The sequence below is a fragment of the Salmo salar genome, chromosome 05 (assembly GCF_965601325.2).
Source record: "Salmo salar chromosome 05, fSalSal1, whole genome shotgun sequence".
Lineage (NCBI taxonomy): Eukaryota > Metazoa > Chordata > Actinopteri > Salmoniformes > Salmonidae > Salmo > Salmo salar.
Genome location: NC_138295.1, coordinates 33115647 through 33143517, shown reverse-complemented (window position 1 = coordinate 33143517; position 27871 = coordinate 33115647). Strand labels below are relative to the sequence as shown.

The window sequence follows — 27871 nt, the reverse complement described above, 5'->3', positions numbered from 1 at the left end:
AATTTACACTGACCTCCAATAGTAAATTGATAAATCAACATACGAATGTTGTGATTGGGCAAAGGTTATGTCATTCCGTGAAGCAGGCGGAGCCCACGTGGTGTATAAACCTATGGCTGTAGAGACCACTGACGTAGGCAAAACATCTATTCGCTGGAGTGACCAAATTGGGTCAACAAGAGAGCCTATCATCAGACCAGTATAGGGAACAATTTACGTACATAAACCAATCATATCGGACTCTGACTATAGTGAGACTGAAGACTCCCAGTAAAGACCGATTGATTAAAGGACAAGGGGACAATAGTTGTCCCGTTCAACTCGTTCCATTCAACTCGTCGGAATAGCACCTGCCAACGGAAAAGAAATCCATATTATTTCAGATGAGAACAAAGAGAGAATCAAAGACAAGAGGCGCACTAATACTATGCACACAATATTTTATTACGTAACAGGTTTTACTAGGCTGACCCACAACCACACTGAATGACTGAAACCGCTCATCACCGAAAATACCATCACTAACAATTCAGCACAATACATGACACAGCATACAGTGAAACAACATTGTATGACTGACAACCACATATATACAACCTTACGAAACAAATACACATTCAATAAAAGACATGCCTGGGGAAATTAAGGATTTTGACCATGAGTGTATTTATAACTTGGAATTTTGTGCTAAAATATATAATCCGTATTTTATTATGCACATATTTCATTGATACCTTTAATTGCATCATTGATACCTTTAACCAAATATACTCCCAACGTATTTTGCATACAGATGATACTCCTACAACGTCCTACTGTCATCGCCAGGGGCGCCAATCTCAGTTCATAGGTCTACGGGATTTTCATTACAGTCCTAGGATGGAATATCACATAAGTCATCTGAATGAGAAATTGATGCAGTGAGCTAAATAAATACACATTTAAAAAACAATGACATTTTCCTACAGCAAGAGGACTGAGAGAACCAGGTCAGGGAGCATGGGAGGCTGAGTTAAGTCGTCAAAGGTTATTTTTACATTTATTTTTCGATTCGAGTAGTAAGGAATAAACGGACACCCGTCAAAAAGGTTCTATGGGAAACACAGGACATTCTTCTGTTCATCTGAAAGCAAGGGAAAGGAAAAATATAATGAAAAAATGAGAGGAAACAGACAGTTTTCCATTGATAGTCATGTGGCCCATAATCTAAATGGCGCTAGATGGATAACCTGTGTGTGTGTCCTTTACCTGTTGTAAACCTCTATGAGAAGAAACTATACAAATAGGAAAACCCAACGATCCCGATAATGGCACAGCACAATGTGATCATCATCTTCTTCTGCAGATTCAAAAGAACAGCAGAGCAAAAGAAGTGAGAAATGGAAGGGGGAAAAAAAAGAGGATAGGAACCCATCATAGCACAGTTAAAATATAACAGAACGGATTGCTGGTCCCTATTGGACTTAATCAAAAACGCTTAAAGTATTTAACTGATTCGTTAAATACAACCTACAGTATACACTACCGGTCAAAAGTTTGAGAACACCTACTTATTGAAGGGCTTTTCTTTATTTTTTTACTATTTTCTACATTGTAGAATAATAGGGAAGACATCAAAACTGTGAAATAACACATATGGAATCATGTAGTAACCAAAAAAAAGTGTTAAACAAATATATTTTATATTTGAGATTCTTCAAATAGCCACACTTTCCCTTGATGACAGCTTTGCACACTCTTGGCATTCTCTCAACCAGCTTCATGAGGTAGTCACCTGGAATGCATTTCAATTAACAGGTGTGCCTTCTTAAGTTAATTTGTGGAATTTCTTTCCTTAATGCATTTGAGCCAATCAGTTGTGTTGCGACAAGGTAGAGGGTATACAGAAGGTAGCCATATTAGGTAAAATACCATATTATGGCAAGAAAAGCTCAAATAAGCAAAGAGAAACAACAGTCCATCATTACTAACACATGAAGGTCAGTCAATGCGGAACATTAACAACTTTGAAAGTTTCTTCAAGTGCAGTTGCAAAAACCACCAAGCACTATGATGAAACTGGCTCTCATGAGGACCGCCACAGGAATGGAAGACCCAGAGTTACCTCTGCTGCATGGATAAGTTCATTAGAGTTACCAGCCTCAGAAATTGCAGCCCAAATAAATGCTTCAGAGTTCAAGTAACAGACACACATCAACATCAACTGTTCAGAGGAGACTGTGAATCAGGCCCTCATGGTCAAATTGCTGCAAAGAAACCACTACTAAAGGACACAAATAATAAGAGACTTGCTTGGGCCAAGAAACACGAGCAATGGACATTAGACCAGTGGAAATTTGTCCTTTGGTCTGGAGTCCAAATTTGAGATTTTTGGCTCCAACCGCCGTGTCTTTGTGAGATGCAGTGTGGGTGAACGGATGCTCTCCGCATGTGTATTTCCCACCGTTAGGCATGGAGGTGGTGTTATGGTGTGGGGGTGCTTTGCTGGTGACACAGTCTGCGATTTATTTCTAATTCAAGGGACACTTAACCAGCATGGCTACCACAGCATTCTGCAGCAATATGCCATTCCATCTGGTTTGGTCTTAGTGGGACTAGAATTTGTTTTTCAACAGGACAATGACCCAACACACCTCCAGGCTGTGTAAGGTATATTTTACCAAGGAGAGTAATGGAGTGCTGTATCAGATGACCAGACCTCCACAATCACCCAACCTCAACCCAATTTAGATGGTTTGGGATGAGTCTGACCACAGAGTGAAGGAAAAGCAGCCAACAAGTGCTCAGCATATGTGGGAACTCCTTCAAGACTGTTGGAAAAGCATTCCAGGTGAAGCTGGTTGAGAGAATGCCAAGAGTGTGCAAAGCTGTCATCAAGGCAAAGGGTGGCTATTAGATTCTCAAATATATTTTGATTTGTTTAACACTTCTTTAGTTAATACATGTTGTCTTCACTATTATTCTACAATGTAGAAAATAGTAAAAATAAAGTAAAACCCTTGAATGAGTAGGTGTTGTAAAACTTTTGACTGAAATTTTAAATCATCAGTAATATACATTACTCTGCAAAACAAGGTAGATAGGACTGTAAACATCTCATCACAACTCCAATGGAAGGACAGTAACCCATTTTTCAGCCATCCCATAGGATGGACGAAAGGACCATGTTAACAGGGGAGAGGGTGTGTCTGGGTCAGTATGGCCTGTTTTTGAGAGAGAGAGAGAGAGAGAGACACACACACACACACGCCTGCTCTTGGCTTCACAGTAGCTTTAACCCAGACTCTAGGTCAGGGTTCCCCAACTAGCAGCCCCCTGGCCAAATTTGGCCTGTGGGTGATTTTATTTGGCCCCCCATATTCAGAGAAAAAAAACGTGTTTGGGCTTCTTGCGTTCAATTTGCAGTCTACAAATGATTAATAATTATGTTACTGCTCCCTGACCATCCACTCAAGAAAAACAGCCCACAGCTAATTCTAGTTTAAGATCCCTGCTCTAGGTGCAGCCATTGCAGCCTAATACAGCCACTTGCTGTATTACAATACAGCAGATTGATAATTACCTATCACCATAAATACACATTTCTTCAGAGAAACACATGCACTTAAAGTCAAACAAGATTCACTCACACAAGCCAAACTAACCCACATTGACTCACTCAGACGTGCCATGTCTGCTAACTCAGTCTTGCACAGTGCAAATTTCAGCAGCATGAATCACAAAACATAGGAAAACAAAGCAGTCACAACCAAACCATTACAAATCTAAATATTTTATTCCTTCATTAAAATCTCTGGAATCCATCATAATACTACAGTGAAGATTACATTTAAAAATACAATTAAAAAAACGATCTTCAAATGTTCAGCTTGAAATTTCCAGACCCTCAATGTCCCATTTAGAGCCTCGTCATTGGCTACCGCATCTGAGGTGTGGGGTGCATGAAATGAATTTGATTGGACAGACTGTAAAGGAAGGCATAAGAAGCAAATCAGATGTTATACGAAGATCTCTCCCAAACGCTCAGAGGTAAGGTGTGCTTTAGGATTTTTTTTTAACTATTCAAGTGGCATCAAACATGCACAGAGTCATTGCTTTCACATAGACTGAAGTGAAATCCACTCGTGTCTCTCCTTAACACAAGAATCATAGGTGAGTTAAACAATGCACCATTCCTCTGTGAGCTGGAGGAGGCTACTTTTCAGCTTGGAGGTTCATAAATGGCAAGACAACAAGGCAAGGGTGGTGGCGGGGGTACATTAAGTGGATGGAGGTTTTTGCAATGGGGAAAGGAGTGTCAGATTCCCATAAGTTTGGATCAAGATCAATCAAATGATTGACATTATTGGAAAAATAGAAGGCAGTTCAGAGAACTTCAATGAAATGTTGCATGGCGTCCATTTAGTTGTGTGTGAGGGTGAAGATCTCCACTTCTTCAGATTCCCTTTTTTTGTTTAGCTTTATCAGGGGCTAATAACCAGTCTCAGCTTTGGTCCCCTTGTTTCTCTCCCACCTGATGCTCATCCTCTCAGCCACCTCAAGGGGGACACCAGCCTGCTCCAACTAGGACGTCCCACTGGCTGGGCCTTTTTCTATAGTTACAGTAAGAGAGGGGGGGGGGGTGTCCAAGGGAAAGGGGAGGGATAGGTTGAGTCTTCATCCCCCTCTTTGGCTTCACAGCTGGAGGAGGGTAAGATTGGGTGATGATGAAGATGAATGAAGAGGGTGAGGTTAGGGGGCGTGGTCCCTCTATTACCCCACTGTCTGTGATAGGATGATGGCGAGGATGAGGACAGCGAGCACAGCACAGACCACTGCTATAATGATTGTCTTCTACAGAGGCAGAGGGGAAAAAAGGGGAGAACAAATACATCAGTATTTACGGTAACAAATGAGATGGTGTTAGACAGAGGTACTGAGGGAAATGAAGCTCTTAACATGCTGGGCGGGAATATCATGCACTGTCAGCCATCATCAGGTCATTCTGACCAATGGAGGCTCTTTGATGCAGAGTATGCAGAGCTTTTATTGTCCGATACGAGTCAGTGATTGACAGCAAATGAAGATCCCGCCCATCATAACACAGTGAATCATCATCACTTTTATAGTCAAACAGGACTACACAGCCCAAAAACCCCAATGAGAAACTGAAACCCACATATACAATCCCACACAGCCCAAAGACACCATCGAGACGGACACACACAGTGCCAATCAGTGACCAGGCCATAGAGCTCAATAATGTAATTTCTATGGACCCAACCCTTACCATAGGCAACAAGTGCACTTGTGGTATGCTTAGCAGGAACTCCTGATAAGACATGCAGTACCCAGAGATAGTACAAACGCACCCCATAAACAGACCAAGGAGCATGAACACATACACATTTTACCACCTTAACACACACACACACACAGCCGAGGGCAAGGAAAATGTAAAACGTGGCCAAAGTTTCAGATCCCACTACAACACTCCAGAGTTCCTCCAACTTTACTCACCCTTTACACAACTCTTATTCGCACACGTCTCATTTCTTCAATCCCACCGACAACCCAATAATCAGAGCCACTATGGCAAGCACGATAATCAGAACTGCCACTATTATCACCGTTTTCTGTGGGGAACAATTAAGTGTCTGCTATGAAGACCATTTATTGTGGGCAACAACCTTAATAACAATTTAAAGGACAAAGCAACAACAAACACCTCTTTAAACATTTTTAAACATCCTAAAACATACATGCATGCATGACTCAGAGCAAAATGTTACATAAAGTGACCATAAATCACGCACATCTACAGTCAACCACCAAATCAAGGGCCCCCAAGTGGCGCAGCAGTTTGAGGCACCACATCTCAGTGCTAGAAGCATCACTACAGACCCTGGCTCGATTCCAGGCTGTATCACACAACCGGCCGTGATTGGGAGTCCCATAGGTCGGCGCACAATTGGCCCAGCATCGTTAGGGTTTGGCCGGGGTAGGCCGTCATTGTAAATAAGAATTTGTTCTTAACTGACTTAACTAGTTAAATAAAGCGGAAAATGAAGAGAGAGGAGGAGAAAGAGGTGTGTGTGTCCTCTGTTGAGGGGTATTGGTCCAGATCTGGAGAAGGAGGGTTCAAGGTTTGGGATGGGGATCGTTGGGTACCAGGGTGCCAGCCCAATAGAGGCTGGTCAACGGAGCAGGAGGAGAGGCCAGGGGGTGGGACTTGGGCCTTTCTAAAGCCACTCACACGACGGGCCTCCTGCTGAAACTTGGCGGCTTTCTTAGTGTCAGCTACCGCCCGCTCCACGAAGCCCACCGATTGGTCCATGTTGCTCTCAATCCTTTCAATCATTCCGCCCTGGCAGAGGGCAGGATATTGCAGGAAAGAGATATGCAGAGGAAGTGACAGAGAGAGACGGGTGCAGAGAAAAGACGACAAACGTAGATTGTTTTACGGTGGTGTGTGCGTGAGGGGAGTGTATACGGTCCTTAGAGTGTATGTGGTTTATTAATGTGAAGGTGTGTGAAAATGTTGATGTGCTTCACAAATTGCTGCATACCGTAAAGAAGCTTCCTAGAAACAGGGACAGGTACCGCAGTAGATTTAGGTTAAGGTAGTTAGTAGATGGGTTTACTTGATTAATATCAGGGTGTTGGTAGACAGTGTTGGATGGAGTGCAGTACCTTGCGTGCTTTGCTCTGGTACCTGATGGCTTTTTTGGTCTCAGTCTTAGCCACTGCTATGTGGTCCTGCGCTTTACAAACTTGAGCTTCTATATTGTTTACAATGTCACCCTGAAAACAGACCAACACACACAGTGAGTATACAGACGTAGAAAAAATAAACAATAAGAAAGGAGGACTATCTATTCGACTCCCCATGGTAACAGAGAGGATCAGACACAAACACGACATCACAAAGAGGAATATGTTAGGAAGTGGTAAGATGCTTACCTTGCACACGACTTCCCCTCAGACAGCATAGGATAACCAACAAGATACATGTGGTTACATAGATTAGATGTAGCTGTGGTGACTATACAGTATGGGGTTGTGTCGATTCCAATGTGGCTATGTCAAATGTGACTCTTACTAAGAATGGAGACTCGTACTGAAGATGAATGAGTTATGGGAGGGAGAGAGATGGACACAGACACAAGGGGAACTCTGTCCCCAAAACATGGAGAAAGGAAAGTAGCGCAGAAGAAGCGGGGGAAGGAACAGAGAACGACCAGGAGAAAGGGAGAGGTTCCTGGGAAAGAGAAGGGAAAAACAGAACGGTTGACAGACGGAGGCAGACAGAAAGAGGGAGCGAGCAGGAGAGAAACAACGTTAGACACAGTAGGGTTAAAATGTAGGGTAGAGATCTGAAATAATGATGGATGGATGACTGAATAGATGGCTGAGACAGGAGGAGTGTACCTGGCTCTCCACTAGCATGGCGATGTCTACGAACATGTCATGTAGCTCTTTGATGCTGCTCTCCAGACGCACAATGTCTTTGTGTCGCGCCTCGATCTCACTGAGAGCCTGCTTCGAGATCCCAGAGTCCATGATCTAAAGAGAGGAGACCGTTAGTACTCGCACGCGCGGGCACGCGCGCGCGCGCACACACACACACAATTTCTTACCCCTGAAGTGAAAACGGCCGAGTTTCCACCCTCTAACATCTCTTCAAGCTCCTCGTCTGTCGTAGCTTTGCCAGCTGAGAAACAGAGGATAATTTTAGTACATACATGAGGTTATGGTCCAGTTGTGTGCATATAAAACAGTGTGTAAGACTGTGGGTAACTCACTGATCTCTAGCTGTCTCTGGATGCGTCCTTTACTCCTCTCCCTGAAGTCCAGCTGTGCCTCGTTGTACTTGGTCATCACGTCCACAAACTTCCTGGACAGCACTGCATGCTGGGAGGACATGAAACAGACAGGGCCACAAGCTATAACAATCCAATAGTTATTCAGTTCTACGGTAACATTGACGGTTAGGCACAGGGTTACGTAAAGGGTTAGGGGAGAACTTTCGGAAGCTGACCTGTGATTTGCGTATCCGCATGTCGGCTGAAATCCTCTCCTCTTCCTCAGACTCCAGATTCCTCTCGATGGCTGAGAACCAATCAACATGATTCACCAATCAGTATTCACCCATACCCGAATTAACCAATCAGCATTTAGTCTGTGTGTCGTATTATGTGTGAGGGTCTTACTTTTGAGTTTGTTGCGGGCGTTGTTAGCCATCTTCTTGATGTCGTTGGTGACAGCCTCCAAGTCATCCTGCGTTTCTGGAGGAAAAAACACAAATGAAAACAGACACACTGACAATAACAGATAGAAAAGATGGGGGGGGGCATAGAGAGTTGCAGAGGCAGTATGTTTTACTCTGGTCTGATGTGGGGGCAGACAGTATGACTGAGTAGAGCTTCTTGACTTCAGAGACATTCTCATCAATCTTATCAATACTGTTCCTGATGTCCTCGATCTGAAACAGAGTGAAAAAAAATACAGTTTTACACACACACACACACACACACACACACACACACACACACTTGCAAAAACACACTCACCTGAGAAAAGAACTCATCCATAAAAGCTGCATTGTCAATTGCAATTTCCACTTCCTCATCGTCATTGTCGCATGTCTATGAGGAAAAGCAGAAGGCAGCATGAGTAGATTACGTACTGTATTCAAACACAGTGGATCAACCGCATATGCACACTGACGTCATAACTGTAAATAGAGAACGTACAGCAGCCTAAGTACAGAGACCACAAGGCTTGGCGATACCGACACTGAGAAGGGCGAGGAGGGCTGAGGAGGAAACAGAACCAGTTTTTAGCTGACCTCTCCTGCATGAACAAACATCAGATAAACGAGTAAAACATACATAACACCACCATGTCTGTATCGTCAGCTGACCTGAAGGGGGGGTGGGGGGGGGGGGGGGGGGGGGGGGCAAGACATAATATTTAAGTGCCTTTGAACAGGGTATGGTAGTAGGTGCCAGGAGTACTGGTTTGAGTGTGTCAAGATCTGCAACACTGCTGTTTCTTTGAACGCTCAACAATTCCCTGTGTCTATCAAGAATGGCCCACCACCCAAAGGGTCATCCAGTCAACTTGACATAAAAGTGGGAAGCATTGGAGTCAACACGGGCCAGCGTCCCTGTGGAACGCTTTCGACACCTTGTACAGTCCATGCCCCAACGAATTGAGGCTGTTCTGAGGGCAAAAGGGGGTGCAATTCAATATTAGGAAGGTGTTTTGTACATACATACATACATACATACATACATACATACATCACTCAAAAGTTTGGGGTCACTTAGAAATGTCTTTGTTTTTGAAAGAAAACCACATTTGTCAATTAAAATACCATCAAATTGATCAGAAATACAGTGTAGACATTGTTAATGTTGTAAATGACTTGTAGCTGGAAAAGGCAGATTTTTTATGGAATATCTACAGAGGCCCATTATCAGCAACCATCACTCCTGTGTTCTAATGGCACGTTGTGTTACTAATCCAAATTTATCATTTTAAAAGGCTAATTGATCATTAGAAAACCCTTTTGCAATTATGTTAGCACAGCTGAAAACTGTTGTCCTGATTAAAGAAGCAATAAAACTGGCCTTCTTTAGACTAGTTGAGTATCTGGAGAATCAGCATTTGTGGGTTCGATTACAGGCTCAAAATGGCCAGAAACAAATACCTTTATTCTGAAACTCGTCAGTCTATTTTTGTTCTTAGTAATGAAGGCTATTCCATGCGACAAGTTGCCAAGAAACTGAAGATCTCATACAACGCTGTGTACTACTCCCTTCACAGAACAGCGCAAACTGTCTCTAACCAGAATAGAAAGAGGAGTGGGGGGCCCCGGTACACAACTGAGTAAGAGAACAAGTACATTAGTGTCTAGTTTGAGAAACAGACGACTCACAAGTCGTCAAATGGCAGCTTCATTAAATATTACCCGCAAAACGCCAGTCTCAACGTCAACAGTGAAGAGGCGACTCCGGGAAGCTGGCCTTCTAGGCAGTTGCAAAGAAAAAGCCATATCTCAGAGTGGCCAATAAAAATAAGAGATTAAGATGGGCAAAAGAACACAGACTCTGGACAGAGGAACTCTGCCTAGAAGGCCAGCATCCCGGAGTCGCCTCTTCACTGTTGACGTTGAGACTGGTGTTTTGCAGGTACTGTTGTGAGCATGCCTGCTCCATTCTGTGATCTCGATTACAACAGGCCATGAAATGTATCAACATTACTCGCTGCTCCAATGTAACAAATGTACAAATCTAACAGAACAGTAGACTCATCAGGGTCTGGATCCCCGCTCGCCATCACGGCTAAAATTATATATATTTTTTAACTGATGTTGGTAGTATCGTATGAGACGTTTTGGTACCGTGGTACCAGTACACCGTGCAACACTACTCTGTACCGGATATTATTACCAAGTAGCATTAGTCTGAAGTCCACTCAGTGTTCTCATTGTTCATTTAAAGGGGTTATCCGTTTCATGTCAACCAACATGTTTTGATGCATGTAAATGTAATTCAGAATGACTATATAGTCTTGTGATTCAGGAAGCATCACTTGCCATTAGCTTTTGCTCTATAGGCCTTTGCCTTTAATCCAACATGCTTTTTAGGCATTTGCTCTTTAGCCACCATGCTTTCAGCCACTGCTAGCCACTAGGGCTATAACACCAGCATGTTTAGCTTCTGGTGCTATTAGCCTTTTCATTTTGACATGATTAGCTACCTGTAGCCTGGAAGGTCTGTATTACAATTTACTTCAAATTTGACTCAAGTCTCCTTTGAAAAAAGTCAACTTTGCCATTGCAAAATTCGGTCTACACCTCTCTGCATGTTGTCTTTTTTTCCCCCTCAGCTAACAGCTAAACTGTCAGAGTGAACGTCCGTGTTTGTCTTAGAGTGCTACTGTATGACGAGAGTCCAAAGTCTGAGTGCTATACGTTCCTTGTCAAAAAGCCAGATCAAAGTCAAGACAAAGATGTGCCACCTCTTGTTTTTCTCCTCATCTCCAGTCCCTCCCTCCCCCTTGCTCACTCATTCCACAAATGCATCAGCTGAGTTCAAGGTCTCGGAGTCAGCTGATTCCCGTCAGTCACACTGCATACAGGTTGGACACACCAAATACAGTACTTTTTAAATCATAAAACTGGAAAGGAGAGCGCTTCCAAGATAAGGATTTTTGGTAGGGGATTAAATTTACCAGGATAATTTTTAACATGAGAAAAAGGGGGGGTATAAACTCATGATTTACACTAGCAAAAGCTCCATACATGTAAAGACATACTTATGGACACTCACATGCCTAGGTTGGACACAGACACACAAATAGTCTCACGCTCTTACAGTGGTAATGCTGCGGTAGTGAGATAAGTCTAGGCGCTCTTTTCCTTCCTGTGTACTCACTCAGTCTCTCATTCAGCAAAAACAAGAGGGGGAATAAAATGTGTGAAAGAGAGGGGGTTGTGATGAAGTGTGTCAATTTAACACGGAGACCACTCGGTGACCAGGTGTCTCAATCTCTCTTTAGTCATCTGTCGGTTATAGGACCTTCTCAACCAGGCTCACAAATGGAGCTAACTCATCTTGTGATTTATGACTCCACGTGCCCTTGAGAGGATTCTGAATATGCAACTCGAGACATACAGTACCAATCAAAAGTTTGGACACCTACTCATTCAAGGGTTTCTTTATTTTTACTATTTTCTACATTGTAGAATAATAGCGAAGACATCAAAACTATGAAATAACATGTAGTGTAGTAACCCAAAAAAAGTGTTACACAATTTTAAATATATTTCATATTTGAGATTGTTCAAAGTAGCCACCGTTTGCCTTGACAGCTTTGCTCACTCTTGGCATTCTCTCAACCAGCTTCATAAGGTAGTCACCTGGAATGCATTTCAATTAACAGGTGTGCCTTCTTCAAAGTTAATTTGGGGAATTTCTTTCCTTCATGCGTTTGAGCCAATCTGTTGTGTTGTGACAAGGTAGGGGTGGTATACAGAAGATAGCCCTATTTGGTAAAAGACCAAGTTCATATTATGACAAGAACAGCTCAAATAAACAAAGAGAAATTACAGTCCACTACTTTAAGACATGATGGTCAGTCAATGCGGTACATTTCAAGAACTTTGAAAGTTAAGTGCAGTCGCAAGAACCATCAGGTGCTATGATGAAATTGGCTCTCGAGGACCACCACAGGAATGGATGACCCAGAGTTACCTCTGCTGCAGAGCATATAGGGTTGTCTAACCCTATAGTTCTATGTTTTCAATAGGTTTCCTATGGAGGATTGACAGTATAATTTAAAACAGATATTCCCATTCAAGTCAACATTGTTCTGAAATGTGGACCTCCAACTATCTTTGTGATACCATTTGAACGTTGATCTTATTTAGGGGTTTTATAGCAAAGGTGGTGAGTACACATGCACGCACCACTTTTCCGTTTTACTTTTAAAACCTTATTTATTTTTTTAAACGTCATTTTTTTCCATTTCACGTCAACAATTTGGACTATTTTGTGTATGTCCATTACATGAAATCTAAATAAATCAATTTAAAATTACAAGTTGTAATGCAACAAAATAGGAAAACACCAAGGGGATGAATACTTTTGCAAGGCACTGTACATTTATCTGCCAAAACATGACACCCACCCTTAGGTGACATACCTTTTATACCATATTACCACACAGGAGGCTGCTGAGGAGCGAACGGCTCCTAATAATGGGCCAAATGTAGTGAATAGAATGTCACCAAAGTCACTAAATTGGTGAGAGAGCTGTTCATTTGGCTCCCACATTTTTTAGCGATTACCTGCAGATAAATTATGAAAACATTTGATGAAGATGGTGAATAATCACTGCAGGAAGAATAGGTAGAGGAGAGCCTCATTCTGGTCCAAATATGAAAATCAGGGCCCTCAAGGAATCCAGGCATTAAAACAGAACTCAACAATATTCAGAAATGCATTGACCTTAGTGGGGAATCAACTAAATATATATTTTTTTAAACGAACGAATTTGCCCATGTTTATCATATTCCAGCAACTTTCTGAAGAGGCAATGAGAATACCCATCTGTATGTGTGTGTGGTGCACACGTCTAGCACTTTGTGTGGCCGTTAGCGATGATGCTTATTCTTCTGGTAGATGGAAAGGCATTCCCAAAAACCAGCATGTTAACGACAAAGTAGCCTGTTTACCTGGCAGAATGATATGACGATTATTCATCAATCCAGTGGGTATTTGATTTGCAATGTATGATACAAAAACACAGCTAAAGAGAAGCCCCTTGCTAGGTGTGCACAAAATCTCAGATTTTTCCCAGACATCAAAAGTGGTCTCCTGATGTGGTTTAAGCATTGTGGACCTAGAAAAAAAAAAATAGGATTTTCTATTTAATAAAAACAATAATTTTGAGAGCAAAAACCTGAAGAAAAAAAAAAGAAAAAAGAGAATTTGGGCTATTTACTTCATTTTTCAGTTTGAATAAAACACATAATTTGAAGAACAAACATTGTGGCATAGCAATTCACATCTTGCAGTAAATCTGTAAATAAAACTTTAATATTCAAGAGTTAAAAGTGCTCAAAGTTTTCATACCTCACCATGAGACATCCATGTCTTTATCATTGGGAAAGACAAACGGTTGAGATATTTAAAAGCTTAGAAACAGGGTTATCAAACTATTTTATAATTTCAGGAATTAAAAAAAAAAGTATAATATATTCTTTTTTTTTTAACCTTAAACGTCAATTATTTAAAAACGCGTAATGTTGATATCATTTTCATAGCTTAGACCTTATTTTACATCATGTCGAGGTGCGTGTTGTGCCTGCCATCAGCTGAGACACAACATGGTCTTGAATACAGACATGATAGGTAGGGGTGGGCGATATCCAAAAAAATGTGGGAGACAGATTTGTATACAGTTACTGTACCACACAAGGGGCACTACTAAAATACATTATTATACACTGCTCAAAAAAATAAAGGGAACACTTAAACAACACAATGTAACTCCAAGTCAATCACACTTCTGTGAAATCAAACTGTCCACTTAGGAAGCAACACTGATTGACAATAAATTTCACATGCTGTTGTGCAAATGGAATAGACAACAGGTGGAAATTATAGGCAATTAGCAAGACACCCCCAATAAAGGAGTGGTTCTGCAGGTGGGGACCACAGACCACTTCTCAGTTCCTATGCTTCCTGGTTGATGTTTTGGTCACTTTTGAATGCTGGCGGTGCTTTCACTCTAGTGGTAGCATGAGACGGAGTCTACAACCCACACAAGTGGCTCAGGTAGTGCAGCTCATCCAGGATGGCACATCAATGCGAGCTGTGGCAAGAAGGTTTGCGGTGTCTGTCAGCGTAGTGTCCAGAACATGGAGGCGCTACCAGGAGACAGGCCAGTACATCAGGAGACGTGGAGGAGGCCGTAGGAGGGCAACAACCCAGCAGCAGGACCGCTACCTCCGCCTTTGTGCAAGGAGGAGCACTGCCAGAGCCCTGCAAAATGACCTTCAGCAGGCCACAAATGTGCATGTGTCTGCTCAAACGGTCAGAAACAGACTCCATGAGGGTGGTATGAGGGCCCGACGTCCACAGGTGGGGGTTGTGCTTACAGCCCAACACCGTGCAGGACGTTTGGCATTTGCCAGAGAACACCAAGATTGGCAAATTCGCCACTGGCGCCCTGTGCTCTTCACAGATGAAAGCAGGTTCACACTGAGCACGTGACAGACGTGACAGAGTCTGGAGATGCCGTGGAGAACATTCTGCTGCCTGCAACATCCTCCAGCATGACCGGTTTGGCGGTGGGTCAGTCATGGTGTGGGGTGGCATTTCTTTGGGGGGGCCGCACAGCCCTCCATGTGCTCGCCAGAGGTAGCCTGACTGCCATTAGGTACCGAGATGAGATCCTCAGACCCCTTGTGAGACCATATGCTGGTGCGGTTGGCCCTGGGTTCCTCCTAATGCAAGACAATGCTAGACCTCATGTGGCTGGAGTGTGTCAGCAGTTCCTGCAAGAGGAAGGTATTGATGCTATGGACTGGCCCGCCCGTTCCCCAGACCTGAATCCAATTGAGCACATCTGGGACATCATGTCTCGCTCCATCCACCAATGCCACGTTGCACCACAGACTGTCCAGGAGTTGGCGGATGCTTTAGTCCAGGTCTGGGAGGAGATCCCTCAGGAGACCATCCGCCACCTCATCAGGAGCATGCCCAGGCGTTGTAGGGAGGTCATACAGGCACGTGGAGGCCACACACACTACTGAGCCTCATTTTGACTTGTTTTAAGGACATTACATCAAAGTTGGGTCAGCCTGTAGTGTGGTTTTCCACTTTAATTTGGAGTGTGACTCCAAATCCAGACCTCCATGGGTTGATAAATTAGATTTCCATTGATTCTTTTTGTGTGATTTTGTTGTCAGCACATTCAACTATGTAAAGAAAGAAGTATTTCATAAGATTATTTATTTCATTCAGATCTAGGATGTGTTGTTTAAGTGTTCCCTTTATTTTTTTGAGCAGTATATATACATACACACACATATTTTATGTTATATGTACAAAACAATTTAGGCAACAGGGATCTTGATCCAGGAGGCAATTCAATGTCTCTGCTGTAACCCAAAAGCTTGATCTTGACTTCTAGTCCCTTAGATAGCAAGTTAGCAAACCAAATGCATAGCTGGAGCCCTGAGCTAGATATGATTTATTTGACACATCTTAGATTTCTTATAGTTATACTTAACTTGCCGTTAGTTATAAGTAGTGGCGTAGAACTTACCCACAAACACCTCCCGTCAGTATTTTCAAAATACCCCGGCATACCACAGGAGGTTGGTGGTACCTTAATTGGGGATGATGGGTTCATGGTAATGGCTGGAGAGTAATAGGTGGAATGTTATCAAATACATCAAACACATGGTTTCCATGTGTTTGGTGACATTCCATTCACTACATTTCGGCCATTATTTTGAGCCGTTCTCCCCTCAGCAGCCTCCTTCCTGTGCGGTAACACAGTATAAATGGTATACATGTCGCCTAAGGGTGCGTGTCATGTTTTGGCAGATAAATGTATTAAAATTGACGTTTCAACTTTCAAATGGTATCACAAATATGGTTGGAGGGTACACACATCAGAACAATGTTGACTTGAATGGGAATATCTGTTTTAAATTATACTGTCAATCCTCCATAGGAAACCTATTGAAATCATAGAAATATGTAAAGTGTTGGTCCCATGTTTCCTTAGCTGAAATAAAAGATCCCAGAAATGTTCCATATGCACAAATGTTCTCTCAAATTTGATGCACAAATTTGTTTCCATCCCTGTTAGTGAGCATTTCTCCTTTGTCAAGATAATCCATCCACCTGACAGGTGTGGCATATCAACAAGCTGATTAAACAGCATGATCATTACACAGGTGCACCTTGCGCTGGGGACTTTAAAAGGCCACTAAAATGTGCAGTTTTGTCACAACACAATGCCACAGATGTCTCAAGTTGAGGGAGCATGCAGGAATGAGGGAGCATGCAGGAATGTCCACTAGACCCGTTACAAGGGAATTTAATGTTAATTTCTCTACCATAAGCTGCTTCCAACGTTGTTTTAGAGAATTTGGCAGTACGTCCAACTGGCCTCACAACCGCAGACCATGTGTAACCACGCCAGCCCAGGACCTCCACATCAGTCTTCACCTGCAGTATGGTCTGAGACCAGCCACCCAGGCAGCTGATGAAACTGTGGGTTTGCACAACCCAAAAATTTCTGCAAACTGTCAAAAACATCTCAGGGAATATCATCTGCGTGCTCACCAGGGTATTGACCTGACTGTAGTTTGGCATTGTAACCGACTTCAGTGGGCAAATGGTCACCTTCAATGGCCACTGGCACACTGGAGAAGTGTGCTCCTCACAGATGAATCCTGGTTTCAACTGTGCCGGGCAGATGTAGGACAGCGTGTGTGGCGTTGTGTGGGCGAACGGATTGGCTGATGTCAACGTTGTGAAGAGAGTGCCCCACGGTGGCAGTGGGGTTATAGTATGTGCATGCGTAAGCTACAGACAAAGACAATTGCATTTTATCGATGGCAATTTGAATGCACAGAGATACCGTGGCAAGATCCTGAGGACCATTGTCGTGCCATTCATCCGCCACCATCACCTCATGTTTCAGCATGATCATGCACAGCCCCATGTCACAAGGAAGCTTAAAAATGTCCCAGTTCTTCCATGGCTTGCATACTCAGACATGTCACCCATTGAGAATGTTTGGGGTGCTCCGGATTGACTTGTACGACAGCGTGTTCCAGTTCCCCCCCAATATCCAGCAACTTCGCACAGCCATTGAAGAAGAGTGGAACAACATTCTACAATCATCACCCTGATCAACTCTATGTGAATGACATCGCTGCATGAGGCAAATGGTGGTCACACCAGATACTGACTAGTTTTCTGATCCAGGCCCTTACATTTTTATTTTAAAAAAGGTACCTGTGACCAACTGATGCATATCTGTATTCCCAGTCATATGAAATCGATAGATTAGGACCTAATGAATATTTCAATTGACTGATTTCCTTATATGAACTGTAACTCAGTCAAATCTAAGAAATGATTGCATGTTGCGTTTATATTTTTGTTCAGTGTCTATTTCTATGATTGAAATAACACCCACCCTGTATTCAAGAGCATGCGTCTCAACCGACTGCGGGCACAACACAAAAACCTCAGATGATGTCTAAGCTACAACATACACTCAGGGGACTGTTTATTAGGTACACCCATCTAGTACCTTTGTCTCCAGAACAGCCTGAACTCTTCGGGGCATGGATTCTACAAGGTGTGGCATTCAAACGTTGCTCAATTGGTATTATTGGAGCTAACGTGTGCCAAGAAAACATTCCCCCAACAGCCTGTACTGTTGACATGAGGCAGGAGGAGGCCATTTTTAGATAATTGATGTTAAAGATTTTTTTTTAAGTCCATTTTTATAAATGTTAAATAATCAAGACGTTATCAAATAAAAACTCTAGTTTATATTTTCCAGTGATGAAGACATGGATGTCTCATGGTGTTGGGGTATGCAAAATGGGTCAGCTTTGAGCACCTTTATCTCCTGAAGCGGTCAGAAAGTCCACTTTCTGACCGCTTCTTCAATGGCCAAACATGTATGGAAAGTTGTTTAGATTAAAAGGGATGCTTTCAAAAAGTGATTGAATTCAAATGGATTTCCCCAATACTATGGGAGACAACCTACTACTACCCAAGGGATGCGTGTCTGAAACCTCTCTGGTCTTTACAGTTCAGTACAGAATGCTGTACAAAAAAAGCCAACCTATGGAGAGATCTAGCTCGAGTTACTACAGAGACCAGACTGAATATAATATGGTGTCCAGACTCCAGAGACATTATCCTCTGTTTCCTGTTGTAGTCTGTTCTCCTGTCTACTGCACCAGTCAGATGGCCTGATTATGCACCAAGCATGAACAACAATATAGCCCCACCAAGTTAACATTAAGGAAAACAGCAGAGATAGAAGACCATGCAGAGGTCTACTATTGCCGCAACAGTCTTGTTTTATGTAAATAGCCGTCCCATAAAAACAAATCCCTAAACAAGCTGCCACACCATTTTGACTTTACTTCCCTTCCCGGTAGAAACCCATTGTACCTGCGAGATTGTCAATTGCTGCTCCGGGGCATTGGTAAACTATACATGGCAAATATTTGGCCAACAGTAAGGGGTGACCATGGTAACAGATCCTGACGCCTCACCCAAAGTGGAACCTTACATTCTTCAACAGGACAGAACATCCTGGTTATTTTGTGTTAGAAACTAAGCTATTGAGAGAGATAATGTCTTAAAATACCCAATACAGGTTCTAGGCTAGTAGGTCTACTCCAAGAGAGGAGTAGACAGACCAAAGACATAGTGGAAAGAGATCGGCGATGTAGAACAATCTCACCATTACAGGCCTTGCATTACGGTACTGACTGTTAATTAGTATAGGTGTCAGTTACACCTGCAGTTTACTTACAGGAAACAGATGTATAAATAGATGTGGGAATTAAATCGCCTACAACCGTGTCCGCCTAGGTGCTTTTAGCAACGAAGGTGGATGTACATATACTAGCGTTGATTTGAATTGTATTGGGTTGCACAAAGACAGTCTCCAATCAAATCATAGTTTATTTGTTATGTGCGCCGAATACAACAGGTGTAGACTTTAGTGAAATGCTTACTTGCAGGCCCTAAAAATGGCACTGTTGGTTAAGTAAAAAAATAGGTATTAGGTGAACAATAGATAAGTAAAGAAATAAAAAACAACCGTAAAAAGACAGTTAAAAATAACAGTTGCGAGGCTGTATACGGGCACCGGTTAGTCGGGCTAATTGAGGTAGTCTGTGGGAAAACAGAAGTTAACAGGGGGAATTTGAGACAAAATATCTAAAGGATTGTATTATTAAAAAGACTTTCCAAACATGGGTCTGTTGTAGACCAACTTCCTGTCTGCTTACCTCATGTCAAAATAAAAGTTATTCTTTTTTTTGTCCACATATGGCGCACGTGCAGGACTTTTATTTTGGAATGAGGTAAGCAGAGAGAAAACAGGTTTATGGCAGACCTACGTTTGGAAAGTCAATTTAATAATACGATCCTTTAGATATCGTCTCAAATTCCCCTTGTCATAATGACCAACAGTCCTGCCCACCGGCACAATAAGTTGAAATGGAATTGCATTTATCTTCTGGCTTCCCACTGTACAACCCAACACCATTGAAAGCAGTGCTAGTATATCTAAATAGTGTTGCTAGGAAATTCTGTTTAATTCCATTAGATGTTTTTTTCTCAAAGCCCTCCTGCATAAGGACCAAGCCTACAGACAATTGACAGAATAAGTTGAAATTGAAGTTGATTTAACTTCTGGCTTCCAGCGGACTATTGTGTTTTTATGCAAGCTAATAGCCAGCAACGCTAGTGTGTAAATAGTTGTGTTGCTAAAAGCAGCTAGGTCACTTGACAGCACATCCCCCCTTGAACATCCTATTGGTTCCTGCTTGAGCACCACCGCCTGCCGTGTATCAGAGTCCTCTTTGCTAGCTGGCGTCATTCGCTCCTGCCTGCCTAACACGGAACCCAAACCGGCTGCGCGCGTGCACCATCGTGCATACATTTCTTTTGTTCCCCCCACACCAAACGCTATCACGACACGCAGGTTAAAATATCAAAACAAACTCGGAACCAATTACATTAATTTGGGGACAGGTCGAAAGGCATAAAACCTTTATGACAATTTAGCTAGCTAGCTTGCTAGCTAATTTGTCCTATTTAGCTAGCTTTCTGTTGCTAGCTAATTTGTCCTGGGATATAAACATTGAGTTGTTATTTTACCTGAACTGCACAAGGTCCTCTACTCCGACAATTAATCCACACATAAAACGGCCAACCGAATCGTTTCTAGTCATCTCTCCTCCTTCTAGGCTTTTTCTTCTCTGGACTTTATATTGCGATTGGCAACTTTCATAAATTAGGTGCATTACCGCCACGACCTCGTTCGTCTTTCAGTCACCCACGTGGGTATAACCAATGCAGCGCGATCTGCTTCACAAATAGAACTGACTTCTATTTTAGCCCATTTATGCTCGATGGCGGACGTGTGCAACCGGTTTGGGTTCAATGTTAGCCCTTGCCAACGCAGACACTCGTTGGCGCACGCGAGCAGTGTTAGTGCAATAATTGAATATAGATTTCTAAATGTATTTTGCGATGCGAGCGGTGGTCAGCCTGTAACACCTGCCCTCACCATTGTTAACAGAACTGTGGGAAAACAGTGCCTAACAAGCAGGATTAAGGACACTGTACCGTTCACCCCCGCCTCCTCCTAGCACAGCAGGCGGGAGCGACACCATGTGCTAACTAGCTAGCTTGCTAGTTAGCGACACCATGTGCTAGCTTGCTAGTTAGGTGGCTATCACACGTTGTCTCCCCCGCCTCCCGCCTGCTGTGTACTGGAGAAAAATGCTAGCTACTCCGGTACACAGCAGGCGAGAGGTGGGGACGACACCATGTGCTCACTAGCTAGCACACGTGTCACCCACGCATTGTGCCTTCTGTGTACCAGAGACCTCCTTAGGACTAGCTGGCTAAACTAGCACACAGTGTCCTTCGCTCCCTCCCGCCAAACACCTGCCCTCACCATCATTAACAGAACTGCGGGAAAATAGTGGCCAACAGGCAGGGGCAAAGGTCACTACTGGTGTGTACTACCTATAGTTAGTTACCATTGTCGCCTTCACCTCTTCTTCTGTGGAGTTTATGGGCAGTTGGCATCCAACATTATCGTGCATTACCACCTACTGTACTGTAGAGCCCCTGCCTATGTACTGGAGTCATAGCTTAAAAATATACCAATAGACGTATAAAGAGGGGTTCCTGCAGGTACAGGAATGCCCACATGCAAGAACGCCCCGAATTGCGAGATGCAGTTGCACCTTTCTCCCACATTCTCCAATCCCCGGAGCGCGCAAGGACACACTGTATGACACCTGTGGTCCCGTTACCTTGTCCTCAAACCCAACCCCCACTGTCTGACTACCGCAGAGAAGACAAACATGTCCCCAAGAGACAGACCGCACAAACCTATCCAAGTTGATCCAGTTCATACAACCTTAACAAACTATTCTCTTTGCATCGCCTCTCATTTAGGCCATTTCTTGATTTGTAAATCCAGGCGACTAATTTTGTAATCAAATAGTCAGTCGACCACAGGCCTTCGGATAGGATGGTGACTAGTTTGTACACTACCAAATAAGACCAATAATGAGGTAAAACATAGTTGTGTCGAGTTGTAGACACTCGTTTTTTTGCATAGACCATTTGTAATTTGCATGCTGCACAGAAGGTAATAACATCTGTCTAGCTCTGTGAAAGGTGCCTCTGTGTAACAGATCTCAGACCCCACTTACAGCTTTGAGTTGTTCCAATCGGTCCTTCATGTTGCCGACTGTTAATAAAACAAGCAAAAAAATAAATATAGTAATCTATAATTTAAAAAAAAATACGATCCCCAATCGGTGAAATTCGTCAACCAGCTGGACTGCTGGCTATTGAACGGAATCCCACCGCCAGTGAGTTTAAAATCAACTCTCAAAGTCTTGGCAAAGGTCTTCCAGAAAGTGTTTTTTTCCTACTGCTTTTTCCACCAAATGTCCATACAATATGGCTGCTAGGGGAGAAACCCGTGCTTTTTTGCTAAATCTCTTCGCTCTGCGGATTAAAACAACAGTTGTGTACAGCCCACATAATCTCTTTCGCTCGCTCGCCCCCAGTAATCATCCTAAAACGCACTTTCTCGCTCACGCATGCGTAAACGCCTTGTCGTATACGGGGCCACGCCCTGGCCAGTGTGATACCTGTGTGTGTTGGCTGACCTGCCATGCCATTTAAAGGGGACGCACAGTCGCTGTGAAGTTCATGATTTCATGTTGACAGGGTGAATATGATGTAGCCTACATTAGTCTCGAATAAGCAGCCGATCCGCATGCCAATGCGCACCAGTCTCCGCGTATTTACGCACGGGTATGTGCGTGTATTTGTTTGGTAAATACACAAGATCGATGTTTATAGCCTATTCTGCCTACCCTCCAATCCAGAGGGATTTAACATTCATTAACAAATCCCCCTCTCCATCCCCCTCCTCTCTCACACACTCATTCACAGTCTCACACAGATCATCTGTCATCTCTCTCTCTAATAGGAAACGGTTTATTACGGCGAACCTTGACCGATAGCTTGACAGCTGTTGTTGTTTGGCACCCCTACGAATGAGAGTAGGCAAAAAAAATAAGCAAGTCTCTGTCATAGACAGACACGCTCGCACGCATGCATAGCCAATCAACACAAATCCTATTCAAGTGAATTTGAGGAACTGTGGAACATTCGTTTATGTTGACCACTGACTGACATGATTCCACACTATAAACCAGGGGTGTCAAACTCATTCCATTGAGGGCCTACTGTCTTCTGTTTTTTGTTTTTTCATTTAAACGAAGACCTAGACAACCAGGTGAGGGGAGTTCCTTACTAATTAGTGACCTTAATTCATCATCACTTATAAGGGAGGAGTGAAAACCCGCAGATACTCGGCCCTCCTTGGAATGAGTTAAAGGTTTGGACACACCTACTCATTCAAGGGTTTTTCTTTATTTAGACAATTTTCTACATTGTAGAATAATACTGAAGACATCAAACTATGAACTAATACATATGGAATCATGTAGTAACCAAAAGTGTTAAACAAATAAAATATATTTTATATTTAGCCATCCTTTGCCTTTATGACAGCTTTGCACACTCTTGGCATTCTCTCAACCAGCTTCATGAGGTATTCACCTGGAATGCATTTCAATTAACAGGTGTGCCTTGTTAAAAGTTAAATTGTGGAATTTCATTCATTCTTAATGTGTTGCGTTGTGACAAGGTAGGGGTGGAATACAGAAGATAGCCCTATTTGTTAAAAGACAAAGTCCATATTATGGCAAGAACAGCTCAAATAAGCGAAGAGAAACGACATTCTGTAACCACTCCCTCTTCAAATCAGGGCTGATTGGAAAAAGCTGTTCAAAAGAGGACATTGTATTATAATTTCTTTGTACTCTCTGATGAAGGCCATGCCATGCAGCCGAATGGGGTCGGGTGATTGTGGATGCCAGGTCATCTGATGCAGCACTCCATCACTCTCCTTCTTGGTAAAATAGCCCTTACACAAGCCTGAAGGTGTGTTCGGTCATTGTCCTGTTGAAAAACAAATGATAGTCCCACTAAGCGCAAACCAGAAAGGATGGCGTATTGCTGCAGAATGCTGTGGTAGCCATGCTGGTTAAGTGTGCCTTGAATTCTAAATAAATCACTGACAGTGTCACCAGCAAAGCATCCCCACACCTTCTCCTCCATGCTTCACGTTGGGAACCGTACATGCAGAGATCATCCATTCACCTACTCTACGTCTCACAAAGACACGGTGGTTGGAACCAAAACTCTCTAATTTGAATCGTCAGACCAAAGGACAGATTTCCACCGGTCTAATGTCCATATCTCGTGTTTCTTGGCCCAAGCAAGTCTTTTCTTTTTGGTGTCCTTTAGCAGTGGTTTCTTTGCTGCAATTTGACCATGAAGGCCTGATTCACATGATGTTGAGATGTGTCTGCTTCTTGAACTCTATGAAGCATTTATTTGGGCTGCAATTTCTGAGGCTGGTAACTCTTATGAACTTATCTTCTGCAGCAGAGGTAACTCTGGGTCTTCCTTTCCTGTGGCGGTCCTCATGAAAGCCAGTTTCATCATAGTGCTTGATGGTTTTTGCCACTGCACTTGAAGAAACTTTCAAAGTTCTTGAAATTTTCCGTATTGACTGACATTAATGTCTTAAAGTAATGATGGACTGTCGTTTCTCTTCGCTTATTTGAGCTGGTTTTGCCATAATATTTTACCAAATAGGGCTATCTTCTGTATACCACCCCTACCTTGTCACAACCCAACTAATGCTCAAATGCATTAAGAAGGAAAGAAATTCCACAAATTAACTTTTAACAAGGCACACCTGTTAATTAAAAATGCATTCCAGGTGACTATCTCATGAAGCTGGTTGAGAGAATGCCAAGAGTGTGCAAAGCTGTCATCAAGGCAAAGGGTGGCTACTTTGAAGAATCTCAAATATAAAATATATTTTGGTTTGTTTAACACTTTCTGGGTTACTACATTATTCCATAAGTGTTATTACATAGTTTTGATGTCTTCACTATTATTCTACAATGTGGAAAATAGTCTTGAATGAGTAGGTGTGTCCAAAGTTTTGACCGGTACTGTATATATATATACTGAACAAAAATATAAATGTAACATTTAAAGTGTTGGTGCCATGTTTCATGAGCTGAAATAAAAGATCCCAGAAATGTTCCATACGCACATTTCTCTCAAATTTTGTGCACAAAGTAATTTACATCCCTGTTAGGTGAGCATTTTTTATTTTCCAAGAAAATTCATCCACCTGACAGGTGTGGCATATCAAGAAGCTGATTAAATAGCATTACACAGGTGCACCTTCTGCTGGGGACAATAAAAGGCCACTGTAAAATGTTGTCACACAACACAATGCCACATATGTCTCAAGTTTTGAGAAAGTTTGCAATCAGCATGCTGACTGCAAGAATGTCCACCAGAGCTGTTGCCAGAGAATTTAATTTGAATTTCTCTATCATAAGCCGCCTCCAATTTGGCAGTACGTCCAACCGGCCTCACAACCACAGACCTTGATAACCACGCCAGCCCAGGCCCTCCACATCCGTCTTCTTCACCTGCAGGATGGTTTGAGACGAGTCACCCAGACAGCTGATGAATCGGTGGGTTTGCACAACCTAAGAATTTTGGCACAAACTGTCAGAAACCGTCTGTGTGCTCGTTGTCCTCACCAGGGTATTAACCTGACTGCAGTTCGGCCTCAAAACTGACTTCAGTGGGCAAATACTCACCTTCGATGGCCACTGGCACGCTGGAGAAGTGTGCTCTTCACAGATGAAGCCGGGTATCAACTGTACCATGCAGGTGGCAGACATCGTGTATTGCGTTGAGTGGGCGAATGGTTTGCTGATGTCAACGTTGCGAAGAGCGTGCCCCTGGTGGCAGTGGGGTTATGGTATGGGCAACTTGAATGCACAGGGATAACGTGAAGAGATCCTGAGGCCCATTGTTGTGCCATTTCTGTCGCCATCAGCTCATTTTTCAGCATGATAATGCACAGCCCCATGTGGTCAGGATCTGTACACAATTCTTGGAAGCTGAAAATGTCTTAGTACTTCCATGGCCTGCATACTCACCAGACATATCAACCCTTGAGCATGTTTGGAATGCTCTGGATCTATGTGTGCGACAGCATGTTCCAATATCCAGCAACTTCACACAGCAATTGAAGAAGAGCGGGACAACATTCTACAGGCCACAATCAACAGCCTGATCAACTCTATGCGAAGGTGATGTGTCACGCTCCATGAGGCAAATGGTGGTCCCACCAGATACTGACTGGTTATCTGATGCACGCCCCTACCTTTCTGTAGGAGCATGCATCAGATTTCTGTGACCAACAGATTAATATCTGTATCCCCAGTTGTGAAAGCCAAAGATTAGGGCCTAATGAATATATTTCAATTGACTGATTTCCTTATATGGACTGTAACTCAGTAACATCTTTGAAATTGTTGCATGTTGCATTTATATTTTTGTTCATATATCCACACTCAGAGCCTTGTGGGGATGGTTACATATGTTGATTACTCTGAGATGCAACAAGGCTGACACCAGGTGGTCTTTGAGACAAACTGCAACCTAATATAGTTGTGTGGGGACAACACAGCTTCAAGCCTGTGTTGGTAGTAGCACTAGCACCTCATACAGGGTGTCTCAAGAAAGACCTGCCAGGAGTCTGCAATGCAGCCATCCTCTGCAAACTGGATTTGCTATATGTCCTCACATATTTGAGTAGCACCATTTAATTCATTCGGGGCGGCAGGTAGCCTAGTGGTTAGAGTGTTGGACTAGTAACCAAAAGGTTGGAAGATCGAATCCCCGAGCTGACAAGGTAAAAATATGTTGCTGTTGCGCCTTCTTCACCACGCCGTCTGTGTGGGTGGACCATTTCAGTTTGTCCGTGATGTGCATGCCGAGGAACTTAAAACGTTCCACCTTCTCCACTACTGTCCCGTCGATGTGGATAGGGGGCTGCTCCCTCTGCTGTTTCCTGAAGTCTGCGATCATCTCCTTTGTTGTGTGAGGTTATTTTCCTGAGATCACACTCCGAGGGCCCTCACCGTCTGGTCGTTGTTGGTAATCAAGCGTACCACTGTAGTGTCGTCTGCAAACTTGATTGATTTGGAGGCGTGCATGAGCAGAGACTTCACTCCTCACACTGATTGAATAGTTTAAATAGTAATGTTGAGCTCTCGTGTTTTTGTGCATACCGTTAACAATAGTTCTGTGCGTGGTGCTGAATGAACAGTGTACTTTTCCCTGTGTAGTTCATTGCATATTTAATAATGAAAATACCTACCAAAAGGAGAACATGGATTTGGTTTATTTCTGTGCATGTTAAAAAAGTAAAATAAATAGAATATCTGGATGTGATTTACAGTAGATATCTGTCAACACAGTCATACACATGATGTATAATCCTGTAATATGACTCTGGCCCGCGATTGTAAAAATATATTCTAATGTGGCCTTCCGTGGAAAATAATTGCCCAGGCCTGTCTTAGAGTGCTGCCCAATATACATAGACATGAAATCACTGGTCATATATACTCTATTCTATTCTACTGTATTTTAGTCATTGCCATTCCGACATTGCTCGTCCTAATATTAATATATTTCTTAATTCCATTATTTTACTTTAGATTTGTGTTTACTGTTGTGAATTGTTAGATACAACTGCAATGTTGGAGTTAGGAACACAAGCATTTCGCTACATCCACAATAACATCTGCTAAATATGTGTATGTGACCAATAAAATGTGATTTGAGACTTGAAGTTGAACTCAGGTGCATCCTGTTTCCATTGATCATCTTTGAGATGTTTCTACAACTTGGAGTCCACCTGTGGTAAATTCAGTTGATTGGACATAATTTGGAAAGGCACACAGCTGTCTATATAAAGGTCCCACGGTTGACAGTGCGTGTCAGAGCAAAAACCAAGCAATGAGGTCGAAGGAATTGTCCATAGAGCTCCGAGACAGGATTGTGTCGAGGCACAGATCTGGGAAGTGTACCTAAAAAATGTT

At 42.8% G+C, this 27871-nt stretch overlaps 1 protein-coding gene across 9 annotated transcripts; it reads right to left on the bottom strand.

Moving 5' to 3' along the window:
- Positions 1–423: 423 nt before the first annotated feature.
- stx3b (syntaxin 3b) lies at positions 424–22399 on the bottom strand. Of its 9 annotated transcripts, none has more exons than XM_045718098.2 (11): positions 22013–22399; positions 8553–8627; positions 8365–8464; positions 8193–8267; positions 8021–8091; positions 7785–7893; positions 7620–7693; positions 7411–7545; positions 6236–6346; positions 1249–1339; positions 424–1123 (listed from the first exon to the last, which is right to left on the bottom strand). In XM_045718098.2, exons 1-10 carry the CDS (start codon positions 22040–22042, stop codon positions 1262–1264), a joined length of 858 nt encoding a protein of 285 aa, XP_045574054.1. In that variant the 5' UTR covers positions 22043–22399; the 3' UTR covers positions 424–1123; positions 1249–1261. The 9 variants fall into 9 exon arrangements, 6 of the variants coding, with proteins under 6 accessions (XP_045574054.1, XP_014055039.2, XP_045574051.1 ...); XR_014392306.1 differs by lacking the exons at positions 424–1123; positions 1249–1339; positions 6236–6346 and adding exons at positions 3757–4833; positions 6673–6783; positions 6943–7240 and having other exon boundaries at positions 22013–22397; XM_045718095.2 differs by lacking the exons at positions 424–1123; positions 1249–1339; positions 6236–6346 and adding exons at positions 3757–4833; positions 5500–5615; positions 6673–6783 and having other exon boundaries at positions 22013–22396.
- Positions 22400–27871: the final 5472 nt, after the last annotated feature.